General features: G+C 45.6%; 9 protein-coding genes across 9 annotated transcripts, besides 1 other annotated feature; 5 read left to right on the forward strand and 4 right to left on the reverse strand.

The window, feature by feature from the left end:
• Positions 1 to 139: 139 nt before the first annotated feature.
• On the forward strand, positions 140 to 2,720 carry UA08_01275 (hypothetical protein; the record flags this gene model as incomplete). Its single annotated transcript, XM_020260921.1, has 3 exons — positions 140 to 399; positions 453 to 1,595; positions 1,985 to 2,720. The coding sequence occupies 3 exons, from the start codon at positions 140 to 142 to the stop codon at positions 2,718 to 2,720; spliced, it is 2,139 nt and encodes a 712-aa protein (XP_020123192.1).
• A 699-nt stretch (positions 2,721 to 3,419) lies between these two features.
• On the forward strand, positions 3,420 to 4,777 carry UA08_01276 (hypothetical protein; the record flags this gene model as incomplete). Its single annotated transcript, XM_020260922.1, has 4 exons — positions 3,420 to 3,707; positions 3,773 to 3,797; positions 3,917 to 4,556; positions 4,639 to 4,777. The coding sequence occupies 4 exons, from the start codon at positions 3,420 to 3,422 to the stop codon at positions 4,775 to 4,777; spliced, it is 1,092 nt and encodes a 363-aa protein (XP_020123195.1).
• A 491-nt stretch (positions 4,778 to 5,268) lies between these two features.
• Positions 5,269 to 5,341: a repeat region (Identified by RepeatMasker using a combination of RepBase library and repeat library created with RepeatScout).
• Positions 5,342 to 7,568: 2,227 nt separating this feature from the next.
• Positions 7,569 to 9,932, reverse strand: UA08_01277 (hypothetical protein; the record flags this gene model as incomplete). Its single annotated transcript, XM_020260923.1, has 4 exons — positions 7,569 to 7,653; positions 7,720 to 7,780; positions 7,840 to 9,320; positions 9,400 to 9,932. The coding sequence occupies 4 exons, from the start codon at positions 9,930 to 9,932 to the stop codon at positions 7,569 to 7,571; spliced, it is 2,160 nt and encodes a 719-aa protein (XP_020123194.1).
• A 3,159-nt stretch (positions 9,933 to 13,091) lies between these two features.
• UA08_01278 (hypothetical protein) lies at positions 13,092 to 14,578 on the reverse strand (the record flags this gene model as incomplete). Its single annotated transcript, XM_020260924.1, has 2 exons — positions 13,092 to 14,254; positions 14,374 to 14,578. The coding sequence occupies 2 exons, from the start codon at positions 14,576 to 14,578 to the stop codon at positions 13,092 to 13,094; spliced, it is 1,368 nt and encodes a 455-aa protein (XP_020123191.1).
• Positions 14,579 to 17,231: 2,653 nt separating this feature from the next.
• On the forward strand, positions 17,232 to 19,732 carry UA08_01279 (hypothetical protein; the record flags this gene model as incomplete). The annotated part of the gene is made up of 10 exons (XM_020260926.1): positions 17,232 to 17,249; positions 17,637 to 17,670; positions 17,722 to 17,813; positions 17,868 to 18,230; positions 18,294 to 18,449; positions 18,522 to 18,848; positions 18,896 to 18,938; positions 18,997 to 19,108; positions 19,177 to 19,435; positions 19,493 to 19,732. The coding sequence occupies 10 exons, from the start codon at positions 17,232 to 17,234 to the stop codon at positions 19,730 to 19,732; spliced, it is 1,644 nt and encodes a 547-aa protein (XP_020123190.1).
• Positions 19,733 to 19,946: 214 nt separating this feature from the next.
• On the reverse strand, positions 19,947 to 21,221 carry UA08_01280 (Endonuclease -like protein; the record flags this gene model as incomplete). Its single annotated transcript, XM_020260927.1, has 1 exon — positions 19,947 to 21,221. The coding sequence occupies one exon, from the start codon at positions 21,219 to 21,221 to the stop codon at positions 19,947 to 19,949; it is 1,275 nt and encodes a 424-aa protein (XP_020123477.1).
• A 367-nt stretch (positions 21,222 to 21,588) lies between these two features.
• On the forward strand, positions 21,589 to 22,151 carry UA08_01281 (hypothetical protein; the record flags this gene model as incomplete). Its single annotated transcript, XM_020260928.1, has 2 exons — positions 21,589 to 21,748; positions 21,802 to 22,151. 2 exons carry the CDS (start codon positions 21,589 to 21,591, stop codon positions 22,149 to 22,151), a joined length of 510 nt encoding a protein of 169 aa, XP_020123478.1.
• Positions 22,152 to 22,694: 543 nt separating this feature from the next.
• Positions 22,695 to 23,483, reverse strand: UA08_01282 (hypothetical protein; the record flags this gene model as incomplete). The annotated part of the gene is made up of 1 exon (XM_020260929.1): positions 22,695 to 23,483. The coding sequence occupies one exon, from the start codon at positions 23,481 to 23,483 to the stop codon at positions 22,695 to 22,697; it is 789 nt and encodes a 262-aa protein (XP_020123479.1).
• A 1,500-nt stretch (positions 23,484 to 24,983) lies between these two features.
• UA08_01283 (hypothetical protein) lies at positions 24,984 to 25,769 on the forward strand (the record flags this gene model as incomplete). Its single annotated transcript, XM_020260930.1, has 2 exons — positions 24,984 to 25,155; positions 25,333 to 25,769. The coding sequence occupies 2 exons, from the start codon at positions 24,984 to 24,986 to the stop codon at positions 25,767 to 25,769; spliced, it is 609 nt and encodes a 202-aa protein (XP_020123480.1).
• Between the last annotated feature and the right edge of the window lie 1,056 nt (positions 25,770 to 26,825).

Below are 26,825 nucleotides of genomic sequence, written 5' to 3' on the forward strand. Positions count from 1 at the left end.
AAAACGACAGACGAGATGACCTAGACCGTCAGATAACACGTCATGGTATAAACCTCTTTCTATTTCGCAACCTTTTATTATTGATCTCTGCATGACTATTCATTTTTTCTCTGAGTAACATAGTTTTTTGCCTTCCGGGATGAGCTCATCTCCTGCCGGCGATATCGAGAAAGGGGAGAAGGGGTCGGTTCATGTTTCACCCGATGTTCAAATCGGTGAAAGCGAATCGTTGAATACTCAAACTCGAGAACATGGAGCGCTGAAGACTGCAGCGAGTTTCTTTCTCTCCTCCGGGGTGGAACTGCGTGGAGTAGAACCTGTTCCACCAGAGTTACGTACAGATTCGGCATTCAACAAAATCTTCACTATCTGGTGCACCAGTCTACTGTGTCCACTACCGTGAGTTGTCGCACCTCTGTGCCAGATGAAGTTCTTACTGACCAAATCGATAGACTCGTCACTGGCATGGTGGGCACATTATCTTACGGCATGTGCCTACGAGATACCAGCCTTCTAATACTTTTCTTCTCACTCTTGATGTGCATTCCACCAGCGTACATCTTGACAATTTCACCGCAGACTGGAATGCGTCAGATGATTCAATCCCGGTATAGTTTCGGCATGTACCCAAACATCCTAGTCGCCTTACTCAACATGATGACCCTATGTGGCTATAACATCATCTGCCTGGTGACTGCCGGCCAGACTCTCGCCGCGATTTCTGGAGACACAATCAGCCAGACAGTTGGGATTGTCGTCATTGCCGTTCTTTCTATGCTTCCCGCCCTTGGAGGATTTCATGTCATTCATCAGTACGAACGATGGGCCTGGATTCCCGCGTTCATTGCCATTGTCATCGCCGTCGGTTCTGGCGGATCGAAACTAAAAGAGCAAGTTCCGGCGACCTCTTCTGATGCACCCACTATCATCACCTTTATTAGTCTAATTGCTGGCTACATGTTGCCCTACAGTACCACTGTTGGGGATACAGCGGTATACCTGGGGCCAAACGCTCCCAAGTGGCGTATTTTTTTCTACTGCTGGATGGGCATATGTCTGCCTTCCATTATACTGATGATCGTTGGTGCAGCTATCGGTGGTGCTGTACCGAACATACCAAGCTGGTCGGACGCCAACGACCGCGACTCCGTGGGAGGAATTTTGGTCGCCATGCTGCAGCCACTTGGTGGATTTGGCAAATTCATCGCAGTCATGATCTCTCTCAGTGTCATTGCGCAGATCGCACCAGGGTTCTACTCCGTCTCGCTCAACTTTCAGTTGATTTGGCCAAAATTCGCAATGGTTCCTCGCATTTTCTTTGTGATTGTTGTCACTGCTGTGGACCTCGGAGTGGGCATCAAAGCCGCTGAATCGTTCTTTAACTCGCTGCAAGATTTCTTGGGTATAATTGGCTACTGGAGTGCCGCATTTACTGGCATTTTATTGACAGAATGGTTTGTCTTTCGAAAAGCAAAAGCAGCATCTTTCGATCCCAGGGTTTGGAATAGCGTTGGAGAGTTGCCACCAGGTCTAGCGGCTCTCACTTCCTTTGTACTCCCTTTTGCACTTGTGGTGCCGTCGATGGATCAAGTCTGGTACGTGGGCCCGATTGCAAAGGTTACTGGAGATTTGGGGTTTGAGTGCGCTCTCATCGTTGGGATTATGTTGTATCTGCCTCTTCGTTCCCTGGAGATTAAATGGACGGGCCGAGTCTGAGCGTGAATGGGATTATAACCTGGCAGTGTAAACGGGTTGAATAGTTACATATCTAGCGGATAAACTGTTTTTCAATAATACTATCAGAGATTCTAGTAGTGACATGTCCTTATCATCAAAATATCTGTAAAACTCGCGAATCAATGACCGTTAGGATAATTCAGCTGGGATTGCAGAAATGCCGGCCGGCACAGCGAAGCTAGATACGTGTGGCTCACACCCTTAAATGATAAAGAAAATCCATGCTTTCAACATATCAGAATTACAGCGATCCTTTCTTCTCGGCCTATTTCCTTCCTACCAGCTCTTTCAATAGTACAGAGATCGACATGCCAACGGAACTTGTGGAATCACATCCATTTTACCATGATTCTAAAGCAGCCGGCTATCACCAACGTATTGGCTGGGGCGCAAAACCTGCCTTGGTTCTTATCGATGTTTGTCGTGCTTATTGGTCGGAGCGATCGCCCCTCTCTCTACTATCCAACCCTTCCGGCGCATCTTCTCCAGATAGCATGATCCGACTACTGGCGGCTGCACGCCAAGGTGACATCCCAGTGATATGGTGTCAAGTTCGTTATAACCACCCAAGTATGTTAGACGGCGTTATACTATATAAGAAGTCTCCGGGAATATCAATATGGCAGGATGGTGACACACGTGGAATGGACGCATGGATGCCTGGCCTGGTTCCGGACTGGGAAAATGAGACTGTTGTGGTGAAGAAGAACCCCAGCGGCTTCCTAGCAACAAATATGATCGGCCAGCTGAATGGTCTGGGAGTGGACACGATTGTGCTCTGTGGTGTTAGTACGAGTGGCTGTGTGAGGGCTACGGCAGTCGATGCATGTGGGCACGGCTTCCGGTGTATGGTGGTTGAAGAGGCCTGCGGGGATAGAAGCGTTGAAATTCAGAAAGCGACTCTATTTGATCTAGATGCAAGATTTGCAGATGTCATCAATGAGCCTGAAGCTATCGCTCGGATGAGAATGGGATGGCGATGACAACATCGCATGCAAATCCAAATATCTTTTTAGTATTGCTCTAGCCATGTAGTTTCTCCACGCAAATATCAGTTCGCTCACCATATTGTCAATCACAAATCTCGGATAGGCAATTGCGTCGACAACCTATTCTAACTTGTTAGTCAGTCATATACCGACTGAAATACCTGCAGAAATTGCGGAAATTATCATATCGTCAATTTTCGTTGTTCCGGATGTAACCGGTCTCTCAGATAGCCAGAGAAGTCTTGTATTTGTCACTTACGCTGATGCCGCGCGCGCTCGGTGTTTTATATCTGGGCTGGCGCGATGGGGCTGTGTCTCGTCTTGATGGTTGTCGTCAGTGACAAGGGCTTGAGACGAGATTATTCGATAGCAAGCAATACACCTTCGTGCACGGTTTAGACATTTCATCAGAAAAGTGAGATGTATATCGACTTTCAAATGTCTGGCTAGGAAAAGAAACACACATCTCAAAATCGTGTAGCTATTAGATACGAAATAGAATGTGACGTAGGGAAATTTCGGTATCTGCCGGCCGGCCGGCATGTGTCATCGAACCGGCTAAGCATGAATGCTACAATTATTGCCCATTTTGATATAAAGACTGTAGTTTCTGGGTGATCATTCTGTATCAAAAGCTCTTAAAGGGGAAAGGGAGTTGAAAGAGGGCAAATCCACGTTGCAGCTGTTGGCGCAATGTCCAAGTCACTGAAAACAGCTTTTCAACCTTTACAGGAGTCAATTCGCAATGAGCTCGATCCCGAATATGTGAAATTGCACGACGATATTTTACAGTACTGCAAGCCTAGCGAGCTAGAGCCATGGAATGCAGAGTCCAGGTTCCGACCTAGTCCCATGGGGTATGCAAGCCCAAAACCGGTGAAAATCGGCAATGTCGCGGATGTCAGTGTTGGTGAATATCAGGTCCGAGTGTTCACACCTGAGACTGAGGCACCCCCTGGCGGCTGGCCATGTTTCGTATATGTTAGTATAACACCATGAATTTCACCGAACGCCAGGAGGCGTGAACAGTTGTTAAAATCGAATAGTATCACGGCGGAGGCTGGGTACTCGGTGGGTTGAACAGCGAAAATGGATTTCTTAGACATATATGTAAATGTTAGTCGTCCGTGACCTCTATCAGATGACTTGAATATGATATTACAGGGCCTTACGACCGAACCTGCATATAGATCTCAACTGTGTCGTCGTTTCAATCAACTACCGCCACGCGCCCGAAAACTGTTATCCGGTGGCTGCTGAAGATTCCCTTGCGGGATTTAAATGGGTGTTGACACCGGAAACTGCGAAGAAACTGTCGATCAATACATCGAGGATAGCTATTGGAGGGCTTTCAGCGTGCGCACGGAGTCATTCCACATATATGACAACGGAAGAGAGAGATCTAACAGCACCATTATCTAGGGGCGGTGGCCTAGCAGCAATTGTGTCGATGAAGGCGGCCCTGGATCCAGGCATTGTGGATAAGATAGTGTATCAAATACTGATATGTCCTGTTATTGATAACACAGCTACTGTTGACACAGCATGGGGGCCATCTCAGCGTTCCCCATGGCTGACACCCTCGCGTATGACATGGTATCGAAATATGTACTTTCGCTCTGAGAATGAAACACGAAATTGGGACGCCTCACCATGTTTTGCACCGGTGGAAGTTCTGCGAAAAAGTCCAAGCACATTTCTCGCAATTGCAGAGTGTGATCTGCTTGCTCCAGAGGGTCATCAATATGGCCATTCTCTACAGAAGTCCGGAGTCGGAGTTGATATTCAATTGTATAGTGGAGCCACCCATTCTATACTAATCCTGGCTGGGTACGTTAATCCTGTTAGTGTCCGATTCCGTTGATCTGATATTCATTGTCAGTTGCACATACTCACATAAAGTACCTGGCAGCTTGCACAAAGTCGGTCAAAAATTGATACATGATGTGTGTTCCCGTCTGGCAAAAAGGTTCGACGTCGCATATGACCCAGACAATGCCAGAATATTATCACTTCAGTCCGAGGATGTTAACCACAACTTGTCCGCATAAACTTCTTCTCTCCTTCTCTTTCCATCCTCTGCGAAAATCTTCTCTAGCAAGACCAGGTCTGTCAATCTCGTGTTGGATGATGATTTAGATTGGTTGTTTCTTTAAAAAATAACAAAAGATATTCTTATTATTATTATTCTATGGGGCTAATCGTATTCAAGTATCTAACTATTTAATAAGGATACGTATATATATATATATATAAGGCAAAAATAATAAAAAAAAAAAAAAAAAAAAAAAAAAAAAAAAAAAAAAAAAACAAAAAAGAGAAAAGAAAAGAAAACTAAACACAAGATGCCTATCTGCGCTTGTATATGGATAAGCTAATCTAGCTTTATTACTGACATGAGGCTATTCCCAAGTCAACACCGCTGCGTAGGGGTTGGAAGCCCTATGTTGACGGACTCTACTATATAGCCTTATTCGATTGCCCAATCACGAAGGATTCTGCATGCGCGCGCAGCAGCACTCCTACTCATCACAAAAGAAATAGATTATATAGTATTTCCGATACTAGCCTATACAGCGTTCCAAATCCGTCGTTCATATAAGAAGCTGTATCTTCTCGCTCCGAGCTCGAGACTGTCGACTGCTTATCACAAGGCACAAATAATCCATGATGGCTTCTTTAATCTGGGCTACTTAAAAGATGTCAGAAATCTTTAGAACTAGAAAGGAATCTTCCATGCATACCTTCAGCTTTCAATAGCTTCGACAGTATCTCCACGACAGATTCTCGTCATCCTCGTCAGAGGCAAACTGCATCAAATCAATCAAATCCCGCCGCCCAGAACTTCTCGCATGTTCGCTGAAGGATCGCAGACGATGTTCTCCGTTCCTTCTGCTGTATCTAAATTCTCTTTCACGACCTCTTTGATAGTGACGACCACCACCATCCTTATAGTAATCATAGTCGTCGTCATAATTCGAATTATAATTGTCATATCTTGAATGACGTTCCTCCCATACAAAAGCTGGAATTCTTTCGAAGGGCATTTCTGTTCTCCGACTTGTTGTCGCCGTCGTCGACATTGTTGCTTCGCCAATACCGAAGTTGTCGCGGCGGCGCAGACGTCTATTATCATAGGCAGGCGGACATGGCGGGTTCCTTGAGGGATTGGTACTCGCCGAAGACAATCCGGTCGGATAATAGGTACTCGAAGATTTGGTTCTTCGGCTTCTGCTAGTATTACTACTGCTACTCCCAGAAGTAGGAGAGGAACCCGGCGATGAATAGGTAGAGAAAGAAATGATCGATCCCACTCCGATAATTGGCTGGCCGATCAGAGACCGATGAGGTCTATATGGGGGAACAATGTACATAACCATTTTCGAAAAAGGGTTCCATGAACTTTGGAAGTTCGATGGAGGAAGGGAAACAATATGCTCCGTAGGTTTTGATCGACTAGGTATCCTTCAAATATACTGGCGCGAGCAGAAACACATACAAATTTAAATCCACAAGAGAATTCCTAGCATATATTTATTTTTATTCTCGTTGAATGTCAGCTACAGTCTTGTATAAGTCTGTTGATGCCAACTTTAGCCCGTGACTCTTCTTGGTCACTGTCCGTCCCATCATCTGATTCGATCTTCTGTGTGTTGACCTAGTCATAAGTAAGCACCACGGCCTACATGCAAATCCTATTCTACTCCAAGTGAAAAATCTTAGAGAATAATTCCAAGGAAAAGACTAAATTACTAAAGCCGAGGACAAAAGCACATCTTGGGATTTAGACGCGATCAATGTAGTCACGGAATTACCCGATTTGGTAATTATTCAGGCCTGGTGTTTGGCAGTACTGCTATTATATTGACAAGAACAAGTTTTGTCAATAGCTAACTTATGTGCAATATTTATTAAAACTTATATTCTTGGGGATGCTGTGTGTGAAATTAGTCATGCTATATGACGAGAAGTGTGTCTCACTTACATACTGATAAGTGCATATGTGTTGAACGCCACAGCGCACGCCCTGCGATCGAACGCATTTGAGCAATCAGTAGCAAATCCCTATTCAATTATACGCCATTTATTATCCATATCGTACATCCTTGATTGACTGACAACTTGATGTCATTATCTTGGAAGGGTGAGCAGGCTCTAGTCAGGCGATCCGGCCATCGTTGTTTGGCATGTGTTCGCTTCCAAGGCCCAACATATGACTATTAGGGTCGCTGGTCAAACCCAAATTGATCATACAGATCTTTATGAAGAGATATATGGTTAAAATATATATTATGTACATCGGCATAGACAATTTAAATACCGACGACAAGCAGATCTAGTTAGGGCTAACATCGATGCCGGATCGGTTGTGCAATAAACTAGCGACTTACTAACGAAAGCTTATGCTTTAGTATTGAATTTATTTGAGACAATATCAGTAGTCCTAAAATGATATCTTCTAAAGTGTATTTTTCCACGTCGCGGATCAGATTGCCCTATCCCTCACATGAGCCTCAGCGTCACTCAGTGTGTCAAGTGTAGTTTCATTTTAGTCCTGTATGCTAGCAGGTCGAGACTTCAAGCCTCTGTTTGGCGGTTATTTGGTTCTCATGAGACTTCGATAGACGAGGTCATTGCGATAAGTTGTCTGCCTACCTAGTGACAACAGTAGTCTAACTACCGAGCGGAGCGACAGAGCTGTCCAGGGCTAAGGTTCCAATTCCGTCGCATTCCAGAAAATTTCATTGGATATCAAATTCATCTACTATCTTGGATGTGCGTTTTTTTCTCGTAGTTGTTGTGTCCCTGAAATGCACTCGGAGGGCACGTTGACAGCTGCACCTACAGGAGCTCGCTTGCATCGGGATAGCGAAGGTCCGCATGTTCTTCCAAGAAATCCATCCAGTTCTTCAGGAACTTGCTGCCCCTGTTAGACGATTAGAGATCCGTAGTGAGTTGTGTCACTGCATCAGGAGGAAGCAGGTAAACTTACTTGCTAATGGTCTCAGAATCGCCGCAGACGCAAAGATGTCTCTTTGGACGTGTCATGGCAACTGCAAGAAGAATTGGTTAATCATATTTGTTCGATATACGAAAAGAAAGATGTTCATACCATTCAGTCTACGCTTCTCTCCGAGAAATCCGACCTCTCGCTTCCCATTACTGCGAACCAAGCTGACAACAATAGCTTCTTTCTCGCGGCCCTGGAACCCATCCACACTTCCGATTTCGATACTTGGATATTTCTCCTTCAAATATTGCGCAATCAGAGCGACTTGCGCGTTATACGGCGTTACTACCGCAATATCATCTGGTCGGACACCGGCATCGATCAAACTCTCAACATGGTTAACAGCCAGTTTTGCCTCCATTTCATTACTTTTACTCTCACTGAGTAAACCACCTTTGATAGTTATATCTTCGTCTTCGGCCTTCTCAGAAAAGTCACCCCCTTGTGTATCTATGAAAATGAGAGGTTCCTTGGTGTCGTCTGTTTCTTCAACATCATATGGCAAATCCTTTAATAACCGATCCTTCACAAAGTCTGCTGCTATCAGTTTCCCTTCGTACAATTCATCAGACGGAAATTTCATTATCTTTTCGTGCATGCGATATTGCGTCGTGAGCATGCGCTTAATAGATGGGCCGTGGAGAGTGAGAAGTCGGTCAAACATTGTGATCTCAAGCTTTATTCCTTTGAGGGAAGTTGATGAAGAATCGTTCTCTGTTTCCTGTGCCTTGGTTCTATTTAATTTCTTCTTCGCCTCGATATCGGCTGATTTAATCGTAGGCGGCAGCTGGAGATGATCGCCTGCAAGCACAGCTCGGGATGCATGTAATAGGGGGATCCAGCACTGGGCCTCCAAGGCCTGGCTAGCCTCGTCGATAATCACAATATCAAACTTTTGGTTCTTAAGTTGATGACTGCCCGCTCCATGCAAGGTAGCCAGAACAACTTTACTTCCTGCAACGAGACTTTCAACACATCTAGATTCTCTTTCTCTAAACTCCTTTCGCAGTTCTTTCAAGTCTCCGTATATTGCTCGTCTTTCCCGCCCATTCCTTGTTTTCCGGATACTCGCTTGCTTTTCATCGATCTCCTTTCTCACATCTCGCACGATCTCCGCTGCCTCGGAAGTCTGAGTAAGCACTTCGAGAGAGTGGTCTAGCACCGACGGTAAAAGTCGAGCTGGATGGCCTACTCGTACAATCGGGACTTTGTGAGGTGTGAGACGTTCGACAATATTGTCCACAGAGACATTGGAAGGCCCACATACAAGGATTCTCATATTTCGGCGAGTTAGTTGCAAAATCAACTCGATCAATGTGTGTGTTTTTCCGGTGCCGGGAGGCCCATGAATTAACGCAACCTCCTTTGATGCGAGTGCAAATCTTATTGCTTCCTTTTGCGAGTCATTTAGAGTTGGGTCGATGAAATCAACTGGACCTATGGCGTCGTAATTTGGAGATGAGGGCGTTGCGTGGCCGAAGAGGACTCGCATGAAATACGTATGGTCTGTTTCAGACATCTTTTCCATTTTCTCCATTGTTTGATTTAGACGTCTATGCGTCACATCGTTCGCTAGTTTGACCCTGTTGCAAGCGAACCACAGTAATAATTTAGCAGGTAAATTTTGGAAAAGAGAAACGTTTTCATATGGCGAGAACATACAGCCAAAGCTTCTTGCCCCAGAGTTCATCTAATGATTCCTCCTCCGCTTTTGCATTTGCTCCGCCACCAGTTTGACCGAATGCTACAGACAGAGCCTTTTCGGATATTTTGGTCACGACGCCTTCGGCTCCATCCGATGATGTTGATTTATTCCCCCCAGCCTCTTTCCCGGATTTCCCGGATTTCCTACCGGACGAGATCTCAAGTACTCGGACAACATCTCCTACGCGAATACCATGGGCTCCAAATCGAGGCGCTCCGTCGCCATCAGCAGTAGCCTCTGTGCTGGTAAAGGCGGCATCTGGGCTGAATTCGCCGACAATTCTCCCGCCCATGCCAGTACGACATTGTTCTAGGTCAATACCAGTCAAAGCATATCCTGTCGCTTGTAATGTCCGTCTAGTCGAAGGAGATACGGTATTCGTGGAGCTAGTTGCAAGAGCTGACGATAGTTTCTCGGCTTCGTGCTCTTTCTGCAAAAGTTTGCGCTGTGCGTCTGCGAAAAGGGGGATGGGAACTGGGACCGGTGCCATCTTTAGGATGCAAGGGAAACAACAACCGACATGGCCTTCGTAGGCTACTATATTGTGGTTGTGGCTTGTAGTTTTGCGTACATCAAAGCCATTCCGACGTTCAAAATGTATGAACGAAAAGTTTCCCCGCATGCGTTGGAGGCATCCCCGCAATTACGGCCTTAGTCATCTATAGCCCTAACCCTAATCAGCTCTACAATCCTGGCCATATATCTTGAATAGTTAATGTTATTATTGATTATTCTAGCGAGAACTTCATATTACTGACAAATTAATGACTCACGCGCATTCAATCTTGGGTATGGCAAAATGCAACGAGAATTATTTTTTTAACCTCCGCGAACACATCTTTTCACCTTGACTCAGTTTTGACTGATAGCACGATATTCCTGCACACCAGCCAAAGGTAGCATGCATATTGAAAGATGGGCAAACCCACAAACAGCCCACTTCACTAAAGTAATCCTGTTAGGGTTCCTGAATTGCCCTTCGGTACCATTTCGGCCTCGCCCCCGGGAACTCGTCAAGTTTTGCAAGGGCCATGACTATCAATATGTTCCTAGGCATGACATCAGGCATTTCTAGGTCTAAACTTTTGAGATGAAGTTCGTCGCGAAAGAATTTGGCGAGTCTAGCAAATTTCTGAGCACATATAGGGGGCGAGCACGTGTAATTTTCGACGGAAATACAAAGACGGCGGATCTGCCGGATATGTCTACCTGGAAAGCCATATTCCTGGGTTGTGTATGTTCCCTTACGACGACGTCTTCCCAGAAAGTACCCAATGTCAATCTTGAACTTGTTTTCAGAGAAGAAGATCCGACTAGCCATTGGCCAACCAGATAGGCAGGGGTGACGAACACGAAAATGAAGCAAAAACGATGCCTGAAGCTCCGTTTCGTCGAAAAGGATATTGATCTTCAACCGATGAGAGCGACGAATCTTTTAAAATTGAACACAATGTGCACCAACAATATTTGCCCCCAATCTTCGCTGTTTTTGGCCTGAAAGTCCAAGAGCATCGATCTCTAAATATCTCCATGTCGTCAAATACCAGCAGTGGCCGCAGTGCCATCTCTTGCACTTCTACTGGAAGATCCATAAATCGGAACACGTCCTTTTTATGAGCACGAGTATTTGATGTAAGAGTAATTTCCGTTGCAAGATCTTGAATTTGTTGCATTTCATCTGCATTCAATAATCTATCGCCGCTTGCCCTGCAGTCAAGCCTAATATTGCAGCTGCTAAGCATCTGTAAATCCCTGAATGCCCAGTTGGCAATAGCTTTCGCTCTTCTCCGACCCATTACGGTGCAATCAAGGCTGAAGTGCTCCACCTTTCCTTTCAAAGCCTTGCCAAAATACTCGACGAAGGCCCTCTGTAGTTTAACTCCATCTCTACTCTCCACGTGTAGCCTTTTCAGGTAATGTGTCAAAGGAGGCATATCATTGCGCTTCCAAGCACTTAGAGTCTGTATGAAAGCCTCCAGGTGTTCCCATGTGTTAAGTTTCAAGTGACATGAAACTTCTCTGAGTGTCACTTTCAGAGTCATGTATCTAGTCTTAGAGCAGACCGCTAACAATGAAGTAAAGGTTTTATGATCACCGTTACATAGTGAGCTCTCGTAAATAGGAAATCTTCTCATGGCACACGTCGAGAACCCGCTGGGTCGTTGGCGCCTTTTCCTCGCCCTATTCCTGCTTTTATGTACCCGGTCGGTGTGGTTCACAGTTTTGAATTCAACGTGACACTGACAAAAGATCCCTGCATAGTGGAAGATCTGCGTCCATATATCAAACGGAAGAGCGAGAAATGTAGTATTATCATCCCCCAGTTTGTTGGAAGCGACACCTGATGATGACTGGTGGCAAGGAACGATCTCGTCATCGAAATCTGGGTTATTGTATTCTTTTGAGAAATCTTTTATGACGCTGGCTTTCTTTATAGGCATATTTATTGCCGACTAGCTTTTCTTCAAATGCGGTATGCAAGCGAACGAGGTGGTTGAGTGCGAGTGTGAGTTTGAGCATTATATGAATCCGAATGGATGCCTTGTTACAGTGAAAATATTTTCATTTACAGGCCTTGCAACTCAACGTACATCGAATGTAGGCGTATTCATTACGTATTGAGTATGGTTGCTGCCTTGGTGCGCTATACGTAAACTGAAGCTTGGAATGTGCAGCGGCGCATCAGGTATCCTTACGTTACCGACCAATTTGTAGGTTTAAGAACTATATATATGTATAATCTCTGTAAATGGTTCAACACGCTAGGCCAGGAAGCAGGAGAAAGCCTGTAACAATTGATTATAGCGAAATTCATCGTCCACCTCACAGATGTTGGCCCTATTCCCCAGTCCTCCCCGCCCATCAGGGAATGGGAGGAGAAATGCCACCCATCGGAGAGCTCTCCGAAGCGAAGCCATTGCAGAACGAATAGTATGGCTGGAGGATTACGAGGCTAGGCGGACTTGCCTACTCCGGTTTGACGGATTTTGCGACGTATGTGGAGTCTTAAACCCAGGTGTTACACTGACGATATTTTGATTACAGAATTCTGAATAACACTTAAAGCTTATACAAATAGAAGATATTCGAAGAAGCCCCTAATCCTTACCCTCCTTGAGCCCTAAAAACCCCTATACCAGCCCTAAATGTATAAGAAAAAGAAGGTATAAGTATATAAATATATATGATATCCTGTAACCAAAATATCACTAGTGTACTCCGTAGCAGTGTCTATAATAAAAATCCAATACACATTTTCAGCTCCCAGGCATGTCTACTAGGGCTACTGAAAACGTGGCTGTTACTTAGGTAGCTAGGCTGATCCTACATATACTACTTAACCTACTAGCTCGTCATATAATGTTTAGAGTCGTGGGCCTCTATAGTTATACTAAGCCTTGTTGTGATTTACCGGTATTAGCCGCGAACACTACGCTACAGCCGCAGCAGAACTGGAGGCTAATAAAACAACTAGATGTCAATTTTCTAAGTCTATGCCTAGATACCTATAGTTGATATGAATAAAGCCATGGGGCCGAAAAGAGCGTGTCACAACCACTGTGCCGGCTTTCATGACGCAGAACCAGCCATACAAAAAAAAAAAACTGCTTTGGCTCGCCAATTTGGGGGCCACATGACGAGTTCAAAACTACTCGAATAGGGACCTGCAACGGTCAATGCCAAGACGATCGACCAAAAACGGGTTGACAAACTGGCACTGAGGATCCATCTGCTCCTGAATCTCGAGCCAGTCATTGATTTTCGGGTAGATGGTCGAAGCATAAGTGTCGTTGTTGAAGAGCATCTTGTTCCAGTGGGGGCGAACATTGTACTTGTCCCCAAATTGGGGAATGAACTCGCTGGCGAGGTCCTGGTAAAACCACTGGAGAGTGAAGTTGTTGTAGGAAGGGACCCAGGAATATTCCAGGGTGGCAAATACACCACTCGCGTTGGGTTGCAAGTTGTAGGTGTTGACAGGCGATAGCCACGTGTCATCGCCCTTGACGAACCTCGTTATGACTGTGACATCATCGCTCTCATATCTAGACATGCCTTGAGCAGCGAGAATATCTTTGATACCTTGATATGGCGCCAGACGATCAGACTGTGATATTGCGTAGTTAAAATAGTCTGTGCCAGCTTCAGCTAGGTTTTCAACCGGGAAAAAGTGCTCAAACTGGCCCATGAAGCCACGATAGCAAATTCCCGCTGGGGTAGTTGCGATGCTATTCATTTTGTAATCATAGCAGGTATAGTCTCTGTTGCAAATACCACAATCATTCGAACAGAAGTCCACAGAGCAATTTGCAGGCCCGGTATGGTTAGTCGGCTCCCAGTATACGAGCGTCAGGTTTGTCGAGGGTACAAGCTGCTGTGTGGACGAGTTCCAGACCAAGTTGGGCCCGTTGATATTAATCTGCTCATACTTGGCGCCAATGTCTGCAATCGTCTGATAGAGCTCGGTGATGTTGGAAGGCCCCTCCACAACCTTGTTTGTCCGCTTCAGATACGACACAGGCTCTGCCTGAATGGTGACCTCAGTGATGATGCCCAGGGCTCCGACGGCAACGCGAAAAGCCTCTAGGTTGTTGTCCTTGTCAATCACATGGATGTTACCCTGGGAATCTAGCACACGTAGGCCGATGATCTGAGTCGCAAGGTTTTGATTTTGCTTGCCAGTGTCATGTGTTCCCGTAGTTGAAGCGCCAATGTAGTTTTGCACCTTCTCACTACCCAGATTTTGTACCTGGAGGCCATGATCGTGAAGAGTCGGGATGAGATCCACGAGATCCCAGCCGCCACCGAACGTGACTGTGTGTTTTCATAGACGTGCAAATCTTTCAGATTGGTCAAGCTGAGGATATAAGAATCTCTCTCGGTCTCTCCATCGTTGACACACGTAGTGAGGTTGCCAAAACCATGGCCGTTACCAACAGGCTTCAGCAACGTTTTGCGCGGGTATTGGGACTTAACAAAGGAGACGAGTTCCGATTCATTAGCAGGTACGAAGAAGCCCGTGGCCTCACATGTAATATCAAACTGCCAATTGAACCAACGATATGCCAGGGCCCCCGAGCTGTTAAGAGCTACAATGGACAGAAAGGCAGCAGAGAGAGACGTTTTGAGGGCAATCATTGTGTGTCTCTTTCATCCACCTAAGACGAAGAAATATGAAATAGAGTTGTAGACTTAGAGATATGATAGACAATGTATGTGTTTGATTGCATACAAGAGGATTCTGGGGGATTGAAGACTGAATGAGTTATTGCCAGAAAATCGAGCCAGCACGATGCTTTTATATCTCAATCCCGCAGCATACTTCAGACAGTGACCTAGGTACGATGATATCCGATACGAAGAATTATGTCCGAAAGGCCTTGGCAGTAAAAATCGAAGAGCATGGTGGACTAGGTATTGGCCCAAATCCATATATACGTTGTGTATGCCGAGAATTCTTCCTCTATACAACAACTGTGGTAACATGAAGCTAGGTCGACTAAAATCCCTCCAGCAACTTTAATATAGATTTTCAAATAGAATATTGTAAACGTTCAATCAGGTAGTGAAATTCGAAGGCTTTCTGAATCACTCATTGACTTCTAAGTGTTGCTCAAACTGTGTTTTTGCACACAATATTTTCCTAGTATGGACAACTCTCATATCCTAGCATAAAGCCCTCTCCCATGGAGACGGTGACTTATGTTGAGACATCTAAGCACAACTACGCTACATAAGACCTTGGCCGCATTAGTGCATTAGAGAAATGCTACCATGGAGTCAGGCTGTCCACAAAGAGGGGAGGACTCTTCCGGAAAGCGCTCTGAAAGACTACATGATATTTGCGACAGATCTCCTTCTTGGCTAAGCCAATAAATCTCTCAGTAGGTTTGTTGTAATCCGCTTCTCACTTGATGTCGCGATAATTGATTTCTACAAAAATCAACGTGAGGTTTGATGTCTCTCGCAACGAGGTCGGGTATAGTTTCATATGGGCACGGTACAGGAGCTGCAGCGACAAACTGAATAGCCTACGACTTGCCGTAGGAAGGTAATAGTAAATACGAGATCAATCGGCTACCTATTAACTATACTTAATCGGTGAGCTACTAAGGTACATAGAAAATTCACGGTTTCATCCTGAGATGATAAGCAGATGAAAAAGATGATGTCATGGCGAGGAGGTGTTCGAATAGAATGACTATTATCGTAAACAGGGCTGCAGTTGCAAAAGTCCAGCCCATGGCCGATTATCAATCACAGGCTCGTAGCTTGTTAATACAATCGCGACGTGGCTATGCAGTCGGCCAAGACGCACCATGGATGGCCAAGATTCAGAAGGATGCATTATCACCGCCAGGTGCGGATGAGATCCGTTGGGAATCCAAGGGACAAAGAATTGTGTATTGTGCGTTTCTATTGTAAAATAAGAACTTGGTTGTGATTATTAGAGGAGGGACTACAATGTAACCAACTTCCTAATTTCACATTCGCTGTATCCTCCGGACTCACAGTAACGGGCATCCTACCTGCCTCTAGGCACCTCATTAAGGCTGGAGGTCTGCAGAAAATGGTATATTCTGCGTGTACAACTAATCGTATGAGCGGACGTCTCATTCTTATAAGAGAGGGTAAGATTTGAAGGATGATCTAACGTGTCACTCCCCTATTTTGATATTTCTCCGTGGAAAGCGACCTTAATATAAAGGAAATAAAAACGAAAAGCTTAAAGCGGGAGTCGAACACATAAAGAAGGCATATAAACCCGGATACTAATCCATATTTGGCCCTTGTGTGCCAAAGAAAGCACATGATTTTCTGCGGTTAGATTTCAGTGCCTTCTATCAACACTGGGTAAATTCGAAGAAATTGTATCAACATTTGTGATGTAAGTTGAAAGGCAGTGACTCTAAAACGGTGTCGGTATCATTATAATGATAAACTGACAGCCAGAGGCGAGAATCACCAATTCGTTTCATTTCGCAAATTTCAAGATTAACGATAATTATGCCAGGACTCGCAAGTGAATTTCCAAGTTCTCAGAATAATATCGGCTTGATCATGTTTCGCGATCAAGCAATTTAAGAGCTCGAAAATCAACGATAATTCAATATTCATCAACCCAGCTACTTCGCAGTTAGTACTGGCTTTAGTCACTTGTTAGGGCTGTTTGGTGATAAAATAATCAGTATGACAATGCTTCAATCTTCTCCAATCCATTTGTCTCAACTTGGGAACGGACTGAAGCAAATGCGAGCGTGTACAGTGACGGCTCGAATGATCATTGAATGAAACTTAGTAGGATATGCAGCATAATATCCTAGGCGTCTCTACAATTAATACAGTCATTCACATTTGAATGTCTCTCTTACACCCTCATCCGTTCCATATCTCTTTTAGATCTGTAGCCAGCCCTGACTACCACTGTTTCTGGCCTTCATGTGAAACCCTGCTTCAGAAGTGGTTGTCCCTCCTCCGCCAAGGATCAGAACGGTCGAGGCATTTGTGAGTTGTGATATAAGCAGTCAATTGAGACTTTGGTATGATCGCAATAGATACTGGAAAAGGTATCTATTTCACTGACAACATGGCGGCGGTCTCGAGATGCCTGGGATATTACCCGATCCGGAAGGTACTGCCGAGAAAGGTAATTCTTCTGTCCCGCTGGAGCTTTCGCGTGGACCTGCATACACATTCCAGGCTTATCTCCAGATGATAACCCATTATCAACGGCGTGAACCATGCCCTCAACCGCTTGCCCACGCATCACAGACTAACTACGAACGTCAACATGACTAAGCTTTGCCACGTAAGTGTATGGACAGGATATGCATTTCCTATGTGCTTTATTGGACATGTGATTCTATCTTCCGCCATATGTACGACTACAAGTAAGCTCCCATGGTCTGTTATATGATAGGTGAAGTATGCTTATCTGACTACTAGCCAGCGTCCGGAGACTTTCTTAGCTAGACTTTCTTCGCGCATTCACCTGCCCATGGCTTAGCTGTTCTGCTCCAAAGAATTATGAGATAGATAGCATCTACTCCGCGGATACTTGGTATCCTCTCTGGTCATTATTTAAACACTTCCAAATCTTCATCAAAAAAAATATGTAAATATATTGTATTGTACATGAATTGAATCCCAGTATTGCCATCTGTAAATGGAACCCATCTCGGTCGATTTATCCCAGACGGACGTCCCTGGGACTGTCTACCTGGTTGACAGTGAGTTTTTGATACACTCATTCTCTTAGTTTCATACTAACTAATTTACAGTCAATCAGAAGCAAGCTGGCGTGTCGGAAGCTCCCATTCAGCAAGATATCGTACTCATACCCTCTCCTCTAAACACCCCAAGAGATCCGTTGGTATGACACTCCGCATCTACTTCATTTGTGGATGCCCTAACAGTGTTTGTCCAGAACTGGCCTAAGTACAAGAAAGTATGGAGTCTCTTTCTCGCTACCCTTTTCGCATGTGTTATGTCCTTTGGTGAAAACAACGTGGGCGCAGCATGGACTGAAATGGCCGAAGACGCTGATGTGTCCTTGAACAATTTGAATGGTGGTTCTGCGCTCAACTATTTGTTGCTTGGCTTTGTCAACATTTTGTGGATCCCAACAGCTATGAAATGGGGGCGCAAGGTCGTTTATATTGCTAGCATGACTATCAACACTGCTACTTCTGTGTGGAACGCGTATTTCTATGGTACTGCTCAGTGGTATCTCAATTGTTTGATCGGGGGAATTGGGACAAGTGCTTATGAGGCCGTTATTCAGCTTACTGTAATTTTCTCCCTCTTCCTTTATACAGGTGTATCCTCCATGATTTAACACTGGAAATTGCAGATTTTTGATATATTCTTCGCTCATCAACGTGGTACAAGCCTTGCTTTCTACATCTGGGGTCAGCAGCTGGGGAGCATCTTGGGCTTGATTCTCGGTGGATATATAGCGGAGGGACCGGGCTGGCGTTGGGGTTGCAAAATATCTGGAATTTTGAGCGTATGTATCCCTCTTCAGTTCTTTCCTAATTGTTCTCAATCCCCTAATCAAATGCCAAATGCGATTTGACAGGGAGCTGTGGCCTTACTATTCATTTTCACTTTCGACGACTCTTTTTTTCCGCGACATGTCCTAGGAGGTACTAGAACTATTTCTACGCCTTCAGCTACGCAGCCTGAATGTAATGATCAAGACGTATCAATTGGCAAGCTTCAGGAAAAGGAAACCCCTAAAAATCTCGCTAGACAGGTCACCACCAGCGAAGGGGTTATGGACCTTTTGCCACGTAACTACTGGCATGTGCTAGCGCCTATTCATCGCTTCAAACAGGACAAGACTACCTGGTGGCAGTACTTTCGGCGACCATTTTATCTGTTTCTTTTTCCAAACATTGTTGTTGTAAGCTTCCCTCCCTGACGAATATATGAGATGTAAAATCCTAACAGGGCCCACAGGCGGGCCTAATATTTGCATTTGCATGCACAGCAGGTATGTTGACGAGCCAAAGAATCACGGAATTTATTTGTACCTAATCAAAGGCCCATAGGCATCGTTTCTTTCAACACGATCTCCGAGATTATGACTGAGGATCCATATGATTGGGGAACTGGGCCAACTGGACTTATATTCCTGGCAGCTCTCGTAGGCTCTTTCATCGGGTATGTCTAATCCACCTCTTTGAAAGACCTTCTAGTCCTAGCACTAATCATTTCCTTCCACCCTCTAGAATGGGCACGGGTTATCTCGGTGACCAGATCGTCACTTACCTTGCTCGTCGCAACAATGGCTACAAAGAACCTGAGATGCGTTTGTGGACTCTAGGTCCCTGCTTCATTTATGGCGCCGTTGGCTATTTTATGTACGGCTGGGCTGCAAACGCTGGCGAATCGTGGGTTCTCATTGCCGTCGGACTGGGCGGTATGATCGCGCAGCAGGTCGCCGCATCAAGCGTTGCAACGACGTACGCCATGGAATGTTTCGAAGGGGTGAGTAATCTATTATAGCAAATCATGCTTTGGAGTTTCCGTCTGACTTGGATATAGATTTCGGGCGAACTTGTAGTGGTACTCGCCATCTGCTCTTCGTGCATCAACTTTGCCATATCATATGCGGTCCAGCCTTTTATTGACGCAACTAATTATGGCCCTACGTTTACATTTTTTGGTTGTGTTGTTCTGGCCTCCATGGGGCTTGCTATACCTACTTTCATATGGGGTAAATCGTGGAGACGGCGATGTGCAGCGAGATATTACAAATTTATCGCCGAGGCAATTGTTGTATAGCCCTGAGTTTAGTACTGGGTCTTTGATGCCAACTAAATATCTTACCGTGTTTAAACCTATTGAACTCACTTTGGCAACTAAACTGATTCTCAAAATATAATCATATCCTACTTCCAGTGCATCCGATATAGATAATCCTCTTCTCCAAGATGTGAAGCCATCTTCATACAAAATTTGATAATATAGTATTCTTCTTAGACACTGCAGTTGCATCTCATGGTGCCTCAATTTTCACCCTAGCTTCTTCTTCCTTCTTTTCCTTCTTCATCTGGACAAGCGAGCCCTTGATCTCGCTTTTGCATAGCCCTGTCCCGGCAAGATCGCATTCACCACAGCGTCTCGCAACCGGCAAACAAGCGGTCTGCCCTAGACCCACCAAAAGCTTATTTATTTCATGCCACTTATCCTTGGGAAGCCATGACTGCAGGGCAATGCGAGTCTCCTCGGGGTTCTTGGTACTATGCCAACCCCACATATTCGTAATGCGATGGACATGCACGTCGACTCCGATGCCGTCGTGTTTGCCCCATGCAGCACTCATGCATAGATATGCCATTTTGGGCCCTACTCCAGGTAGCTTCATCAAGTCCTCGGCAGTCGAGGGGATGTCAGAATCATATTGATCTCGGAGAATTACTGCCGCCTGTTTGATATACTTTGTTTTGTTGTTGTGAAAACCGACTTTGCAAATTAGCTCGTTCAATCGCTCGGATGAAACTGCAAGAATATTCTCCAAAGTCAAGGTACTGCATTTCTTCTTCGCCGTAAACACTTCATCTCCTTCTTCTTCTTCCTCTTTTTTGATGAACGATTCCTCTTTTTTGATAGACGGATTTATCTCCTCTCCTCGCTCCCCAAGCTCGGTATGTAATCGGTGCATCGCGACTGCAGTCACGGTATCTTTTGTCTGAGACGATAACATGAGCGCAATCAAAGTCTGAAATCTCTGATCTTTAGGAGGCGACGATTTCCAATGAAGCTCTGCACATCCCATAGTATCCACTGGAGCAGTAGGGTTTGCTGCTCTCATTTTCTTGACTAATTCGTACATGGTCTCCCAGTTCGATGGCGGCTGTACTTGCACGGAACCATCTTCTTGCTTGATTTTCCGGGCTGGCTGTCGCCGCTGTCTGGTATTGCTACTCCTTTCAAGCTTTATAGCTGGGACTTCTGCTTTAATAGGAGTGGCTGTTTCATTCCTTGCTCGTCTGGTGGCAGGTACTTGGCTGCGCCTGCGTCTCTTGGCAGGAGGTTCGAGCAAGTCTTCAATATCTTCTGCGTGGACAGATGACAGAGAGGAGCTGCGATCGTCTTGACTGAAAACAACGTTTGAGGAATAATTAACGCTGATAGACTGGGACACTTCGATGGGCTGGGTGTATGTAAAACTTGAAAAGCCCGACGCAGAGGAATTGCGAGTCTGTCGTGTTTGCCGCGAAAGGGAGCCAACGACGTTTGCCGTGTCCCGCGAGATACGTGAAGTTCTCATGTGTGAAGATGTATCCTGTAATAATGGGATGTAGTGTTTTTTGTTTGATAAAAGATAGGAGTCGGAATGTTGAAATCATGCCCCCTGGCTCACGTGACTTTGTAGTGGGTTTTCAATCTTGAAATTAGCGGAGAACGCGACCCACTCGAGCTGTCTTCAACCTCGGCAGATCACTTCACGATGGGACAACAATAGCTGCTCTGATATCACGCGCGTTGATTTCTTTCTACAACTTCTATATGATCCTCATACCGGTTCATTTATCCCTAAACTCACCTTCGAACGAGTAAACCAACGTGCCGGATAAAGTCCACCGCATTTTATTACATTCCAGCGACGTCTTGAGAGTCTCTAGAGAACCAGAAAAATGGCGTCATCAAGATCAACAACACAGCGTCTCCTGAAAGAATTGCAAGAATACGCCAGCAATCCAAATGAAGCTCTGCTTCATCTGGGACCCATCAATGACGATGATTTGCTTCACTGGGAGGCCGTTTTAAAAGGTGTCAACGGCACGCCATATGAAGGTGAGGTTCTCTCCCCTCCTTTTTGTATTTGTATCTGGTCTAACTGGTGCAAGGCGGCCTCTGGCAACTGCATATCGAAGTCCCACCCACCTACCCACTCGCGCCACCCAAAATCCGCTTCAAAACACGCATTTCGCATCCTAACATCTCGTTCAAAACGGGCGAAATCTGCCTGACGCTACTCACATCCGAACATTGGACTCCCGTGTATAAAATATCAACCACGCTGTCGGCAATTCACCAGTTATTGACTGATCCGCGCCCGGACTCGCCGTTGAATGTGGATGTGGCAGCGCTTCTGCGTGATGGTGATATTGCCGGCTGGGAGAGTATTGTGAGATATTGGACAGAGGAAGAGCGGTGGCAGGGACCGGGAAACAACGCCAAGCCTGCTGCGCGATGAGATAGAATCAGCAGGCTTTTTTCTCCGGGTGGACGCTTGAATTGAGACGGTGGGGCATAATATATGTTAGACGCAAGACTAAGTTTCTGAGGCTCCTTTTTCATGACGATATACGAATCTATCTTTTTATATATACATATATATACACTTTATACGCCAATAAATGGTCGCCTTTTTACACTTCAGATAACTTTCTAGTATAGATAGAGTAATCTTCTTTCAATTTGTTTTCCCAATCTCCATGATTGCTGGTGTTGTTATGAGTCTATCTAGGAGCCAAATGACAGCCCAACGACTGCCAAATACCGCATTATGAACACAATGCTGTGGCCAAAATACACAGGTTTGAAGGCAACCCCCGTCTAGTAGGGCCATGCCAAAATATTAGTAAAGGAATGATGCAAGTCGTAAGGACATAATTTCCATGTAAGGATCGTGATGATGCGAATGTCGCTAAAAAAAACCAAAACAATAACGGGGCTAAAACGCCAATAAAATGCAAAAATACTAAAAGGTGGTCGACTCGGTCTTGACAGGTGCCCTCTAGAGCGATATTGACATGGCAACGGCAGCTGCACCAGCGAGCATGGCGCACATCCCCATCGCTATGCTACTAGACGGAGCAGAAGCACCGGCGGTCTGCAACTGAGGTGTCGAGGTTGCTCCAGTTGCGGTGGCAGAGCTGGTTGAAGTTTTGGCTGCATCGGTAGCTACAACCACTGTGACGGCGGTGACGGTGCTCAAGCTGCCATTGGGTAGCGTGGTTGTCTGCTGGTATGTCGATGTTGTGAAAGACGTGGTGGATGAAGTTGTAGAACTTGTGGTAGAAGTTGACGTCGATAAGGATGACGATGATGTTAAAGACGAGGACGAGGACGAGGTTGAGGAGGTCGAAGAGGTTGAGGAGGTCGAGCTTGAGGTTGAGGTTGAGGTCGATGTAACGGAAGAGGAAGTGGGTAGCAAGCTCGTCGTCAATGTCGAGGATGATGAGGAACTAGTCGTTGTTGTGAATGAACTGCTACTAGATGACGAAGGCAATGCAGATGTCGTGAAAGACGACGCATAAGAGGATGAGGAAGTGTTTTCGTCCAAAGAAGTACTGGACGGCAGAGACGTCGACAGACTATCATCAGATGAAGTAGGCAGAGAGGTCGTAGTTGGGTCGACGGACGAGGTTGGAATTGACAACGCCGTGGTGGTAGGGACGGTGGTAGAAGTGGCAGGGATCGAGGTAAAGTTGGAATTTCCGGCTTGTCGGTTGAACAGATCTGGGGCATTGTCACTGGCCAGCACATTGGCTGCCAGCAGAGCGAGGATGAAGATCAGCTTCATGGTGACTTGACGGGGGTTGACTCGGGGGGGAACGGAGTCAGCTATGCTAGGCATGCGTGCTGTCATGCAAGAGGAAGAAAGAAAAGAAGAAGAAAAAAACGCCGGTGAGCGTCTTATATAAAGTTAAGTTGTGGTGTTGACAAAGCGGGAAACCGAACCGGATTTGCAGTGGAGACCCGAAAGCACGGACGTCGGTTACATGACGGTAACAAACAAAATTACCGAGCTGCATCCGGGCGGCTGGGCTGTGTAATTGCAACCGTGATACGCAGGCCAATTTTTTAGATGCAGTCTTGACTTGCAGTGATTTGCAATGAGAATCTATAATATATGACTGTGGCGCGGAATGGGCAAGCGAAAGGAATTGGGCAACGGCGGGGTCCTGCATGTTCATATCGTGCAACTAACTATTTTAGCTTGTTTACCAAATGCTCATCGGATGATTCGTAAACCAAACATCAGCCTACGTCAGATATTACGTTGTTGTCTGGCAAGTTTGTACATATATAAACAGATTCTGCAGTGATCATTGAAACTTTATAAATAGCGATGTCGCACCATAATGAGTGAGACATTGGCTGAGCCTTCTAGAACGTGCGGTAACGAACGAAAGGACACGGATGGCCCCACTGTCTCACTCGATAGCCTCTACGCCATTCTGCATCCGACTTAGCGCGCCAACTGTTCTCGATCCGATCCAGCCTATCACGGCACGGGCGGTGCCTGTGGATGTGATTGGCTGTTCGAGATACGATACCTCCGTTTCGAGAATCGAAGGGCAGGGACGTCATGAAGACTACGGAAATGACCACGTGCCAGACACATACCTCACCTCTCCGCAGTATATATTTCATCTTGAAGGGAAGACCACTGCAGTCGACTATTATAATATACAATGGAGGGCCTCCTCAATATACCCTCTTTGTTAGAAGGAATACAAATATCGAGGACAAAGAAAACTACGACTTAAATGATATACACTGTACATACCTGGGTATAAATAATAGAGGGGCTCTCCTTTTTTAAGCAAATTCAAATCCTTAAATCCAGTCTGAAAGTAGGGTTTTTTTGGTTGTCATGGTATTCGATTATTGTTGACCTACGGTCGTGCTCATGCTTAGGGCTAGGGCTAGATAACGACAAACTTGACCTTCAAACTATTAACCATAACTAGTCAACCTCAGGTCTGTGCCTTCGCAGCTCTCGTCTGATTATTGCACTGCAAAAACAAAGCATGGAAATTTTCAACCGGGAAAGACCGATAACAAAGCCCGGAGAAATTGCCCAGTGGGAAATTTGCGCTACTGTAATTCTTACCTAGTAGTACTTTTGGGGAGAAAATATTCCTTTTACTAGTACTTGTTCATGTCCATGCTATAGAAATTCGATTATTACTGAAAAATTCTCTGCTTCAGGCTATCAAGTCTGGCCGACTCAAGCCACTTTGTCTGTGTTCAAGACACATTCTCGAGATATCACGGATGGAAAAGGATTAACAACATGTCTCAAGTTACTTACGACGTGTACCGTGGCTCCCAGAATAGATGGCCTGTCCTGCACACCATCACCCGTACCATACAGCCCTCCGAGGTTTTTGTCAAAATCACCCACTCGGGCATTTGCAGCACAGACATGCACTGCATCCAAGACGAGATTGCCCTTGGACATGAAGGTATTGGAATTATTTAACAGGTTGGGAGCCAGGTAACCACCTTCAAGGTCGGCGATCGTGTTGGGTTTGGAGGCATCAAGAAATTCTGTGGTGATTGTGAAAATTGCTTGACTAGTATGCGATAAACCACAGACGAAAAGAGTCTTGAACTAACCATGAGCCTCCTCTTCTGACTAGGTCGAGACCAGTACTGTCCGCATGTGGAATTGTACGGCTGGCACGCCCATGATACAGGGTCTTTCGCAACTGGCACAGTCTGCGACCAAACCTCCCTTGAACACATACCCAAAGACATAGATTCAGCTGACGCAGCGCCGCTCATGTGTGCTGGTGCTACTGTATGGGAGATTCTGTCCAAACCCAGCATCAGCCACGGAGACCGGGTTGGCGTGTTGGGCATTGGCGGACTGGGACATCTCGCTGTCAAGATTGGAGCCCAGATGGGTTACCACGTTGTGGTACTATCTAGTTCAGAAGCAAAACGGGATGAAGCCATGAAGTTCGGCGCGAAGGAGTTCCATGTCTTGCACAGGGGCGAGCCAGTGTCAGAGGAAATTGCACCGTTGAATCACTTGTTGTTGTGCACAAGTGGAAGAGTGAATTATGACCAGTAAGGCTTTCCCATCTTGTTTTCTTCTCCCCAGCAACTCACTAGTAGACAGACTCATTGCCCTCATGGCAACAAATGGTACTCTCTACCCTCTGACTGTTGACTTGGTCCCGTCGTCAATAAACGTTTTTGCTTTGAACCCCAAGGCTGTATGTATTCAGGGCTCAATCAGCACCTCCAGAGTCGGCATGCGCAATATGCTGAGGTTCTGTGACAAGCACAACGTTAGGGCTCAGATACAAAAGTACCCTTTGAATGGAGATGGCATTACAACGGCCATCCAAGATTTGAGGGATGGGAAAGTGAGATATCAGGCTGTTCTGATGGGGCAGTAATTATTGTTACATATTCCAGGATACTAAAATGTTTTCACTAGCAGATGGAGGTTACCAGATAAGAGAAACTGATACACTGAAGAGAAATCATTCCTTGGTACTTGTAACCGGAAGCCTTAGCTTTTTGTTATAGCTTGAAATCAATTGAGGCAGGAAAACCTAGACCATGGCTGTGTTGCACAGGTGAAAGTCCTGTCTGACCGGAGTTATAAATATAATACCCAGATACTACACCGAGTAAGCCGTGAAGAAAACTCAACAAACCTTGGAAGCTGGGCAATCGCCCAGTATATTGGCTAAACAGGGCGTGACACTGAAAGTTAGACAACGTTCCTATTTGTCAGAGCCAAAAATGGCAATATTTCCCGTGTGGACATTTAGATAGTCCCCCGCTTGTTCGTTGGGCACTGAAGCAGTGCATCCCGAGATTCGGCAAATTTACTCATCATCTTTGCTTTCTGCATACGGTACTACAGTAGCATTCATAGTGCATGCATGGCATGCAGCTATTCCATGATCTATTGCCGCCCTCACCACCTTTCTCAGCATCCATGTGCCGATGGTAGAGACCCATCGTGCATGGCAGCTGGCTGGCTGAAGACGATGAGAAATTCTGAATTTCACCACTGTGGCAGAGAATTTGTGTCGCACTGACTTGTCAAACCAATTGGGTCGGCCCTAGAATGTCGATAAGGCAAGAATATGCAAACCCTAAGCCTATGTGT

This window comes from Talaromyces atroroseus (genome assembly GCF_001907595.1).
Source record: "Talaromyces atroroseus strain IBT 11181 chromosome Unknown scaffold_1, whole genome shotgun sequence".
Classification (NCBI taxonomy): Eukaryota; Fungi; Ascomycota; class Eurotiomycetes; order Eurotiales; family Trichocomaceae; genus Talaromyces; species Talaromyces atroroseus.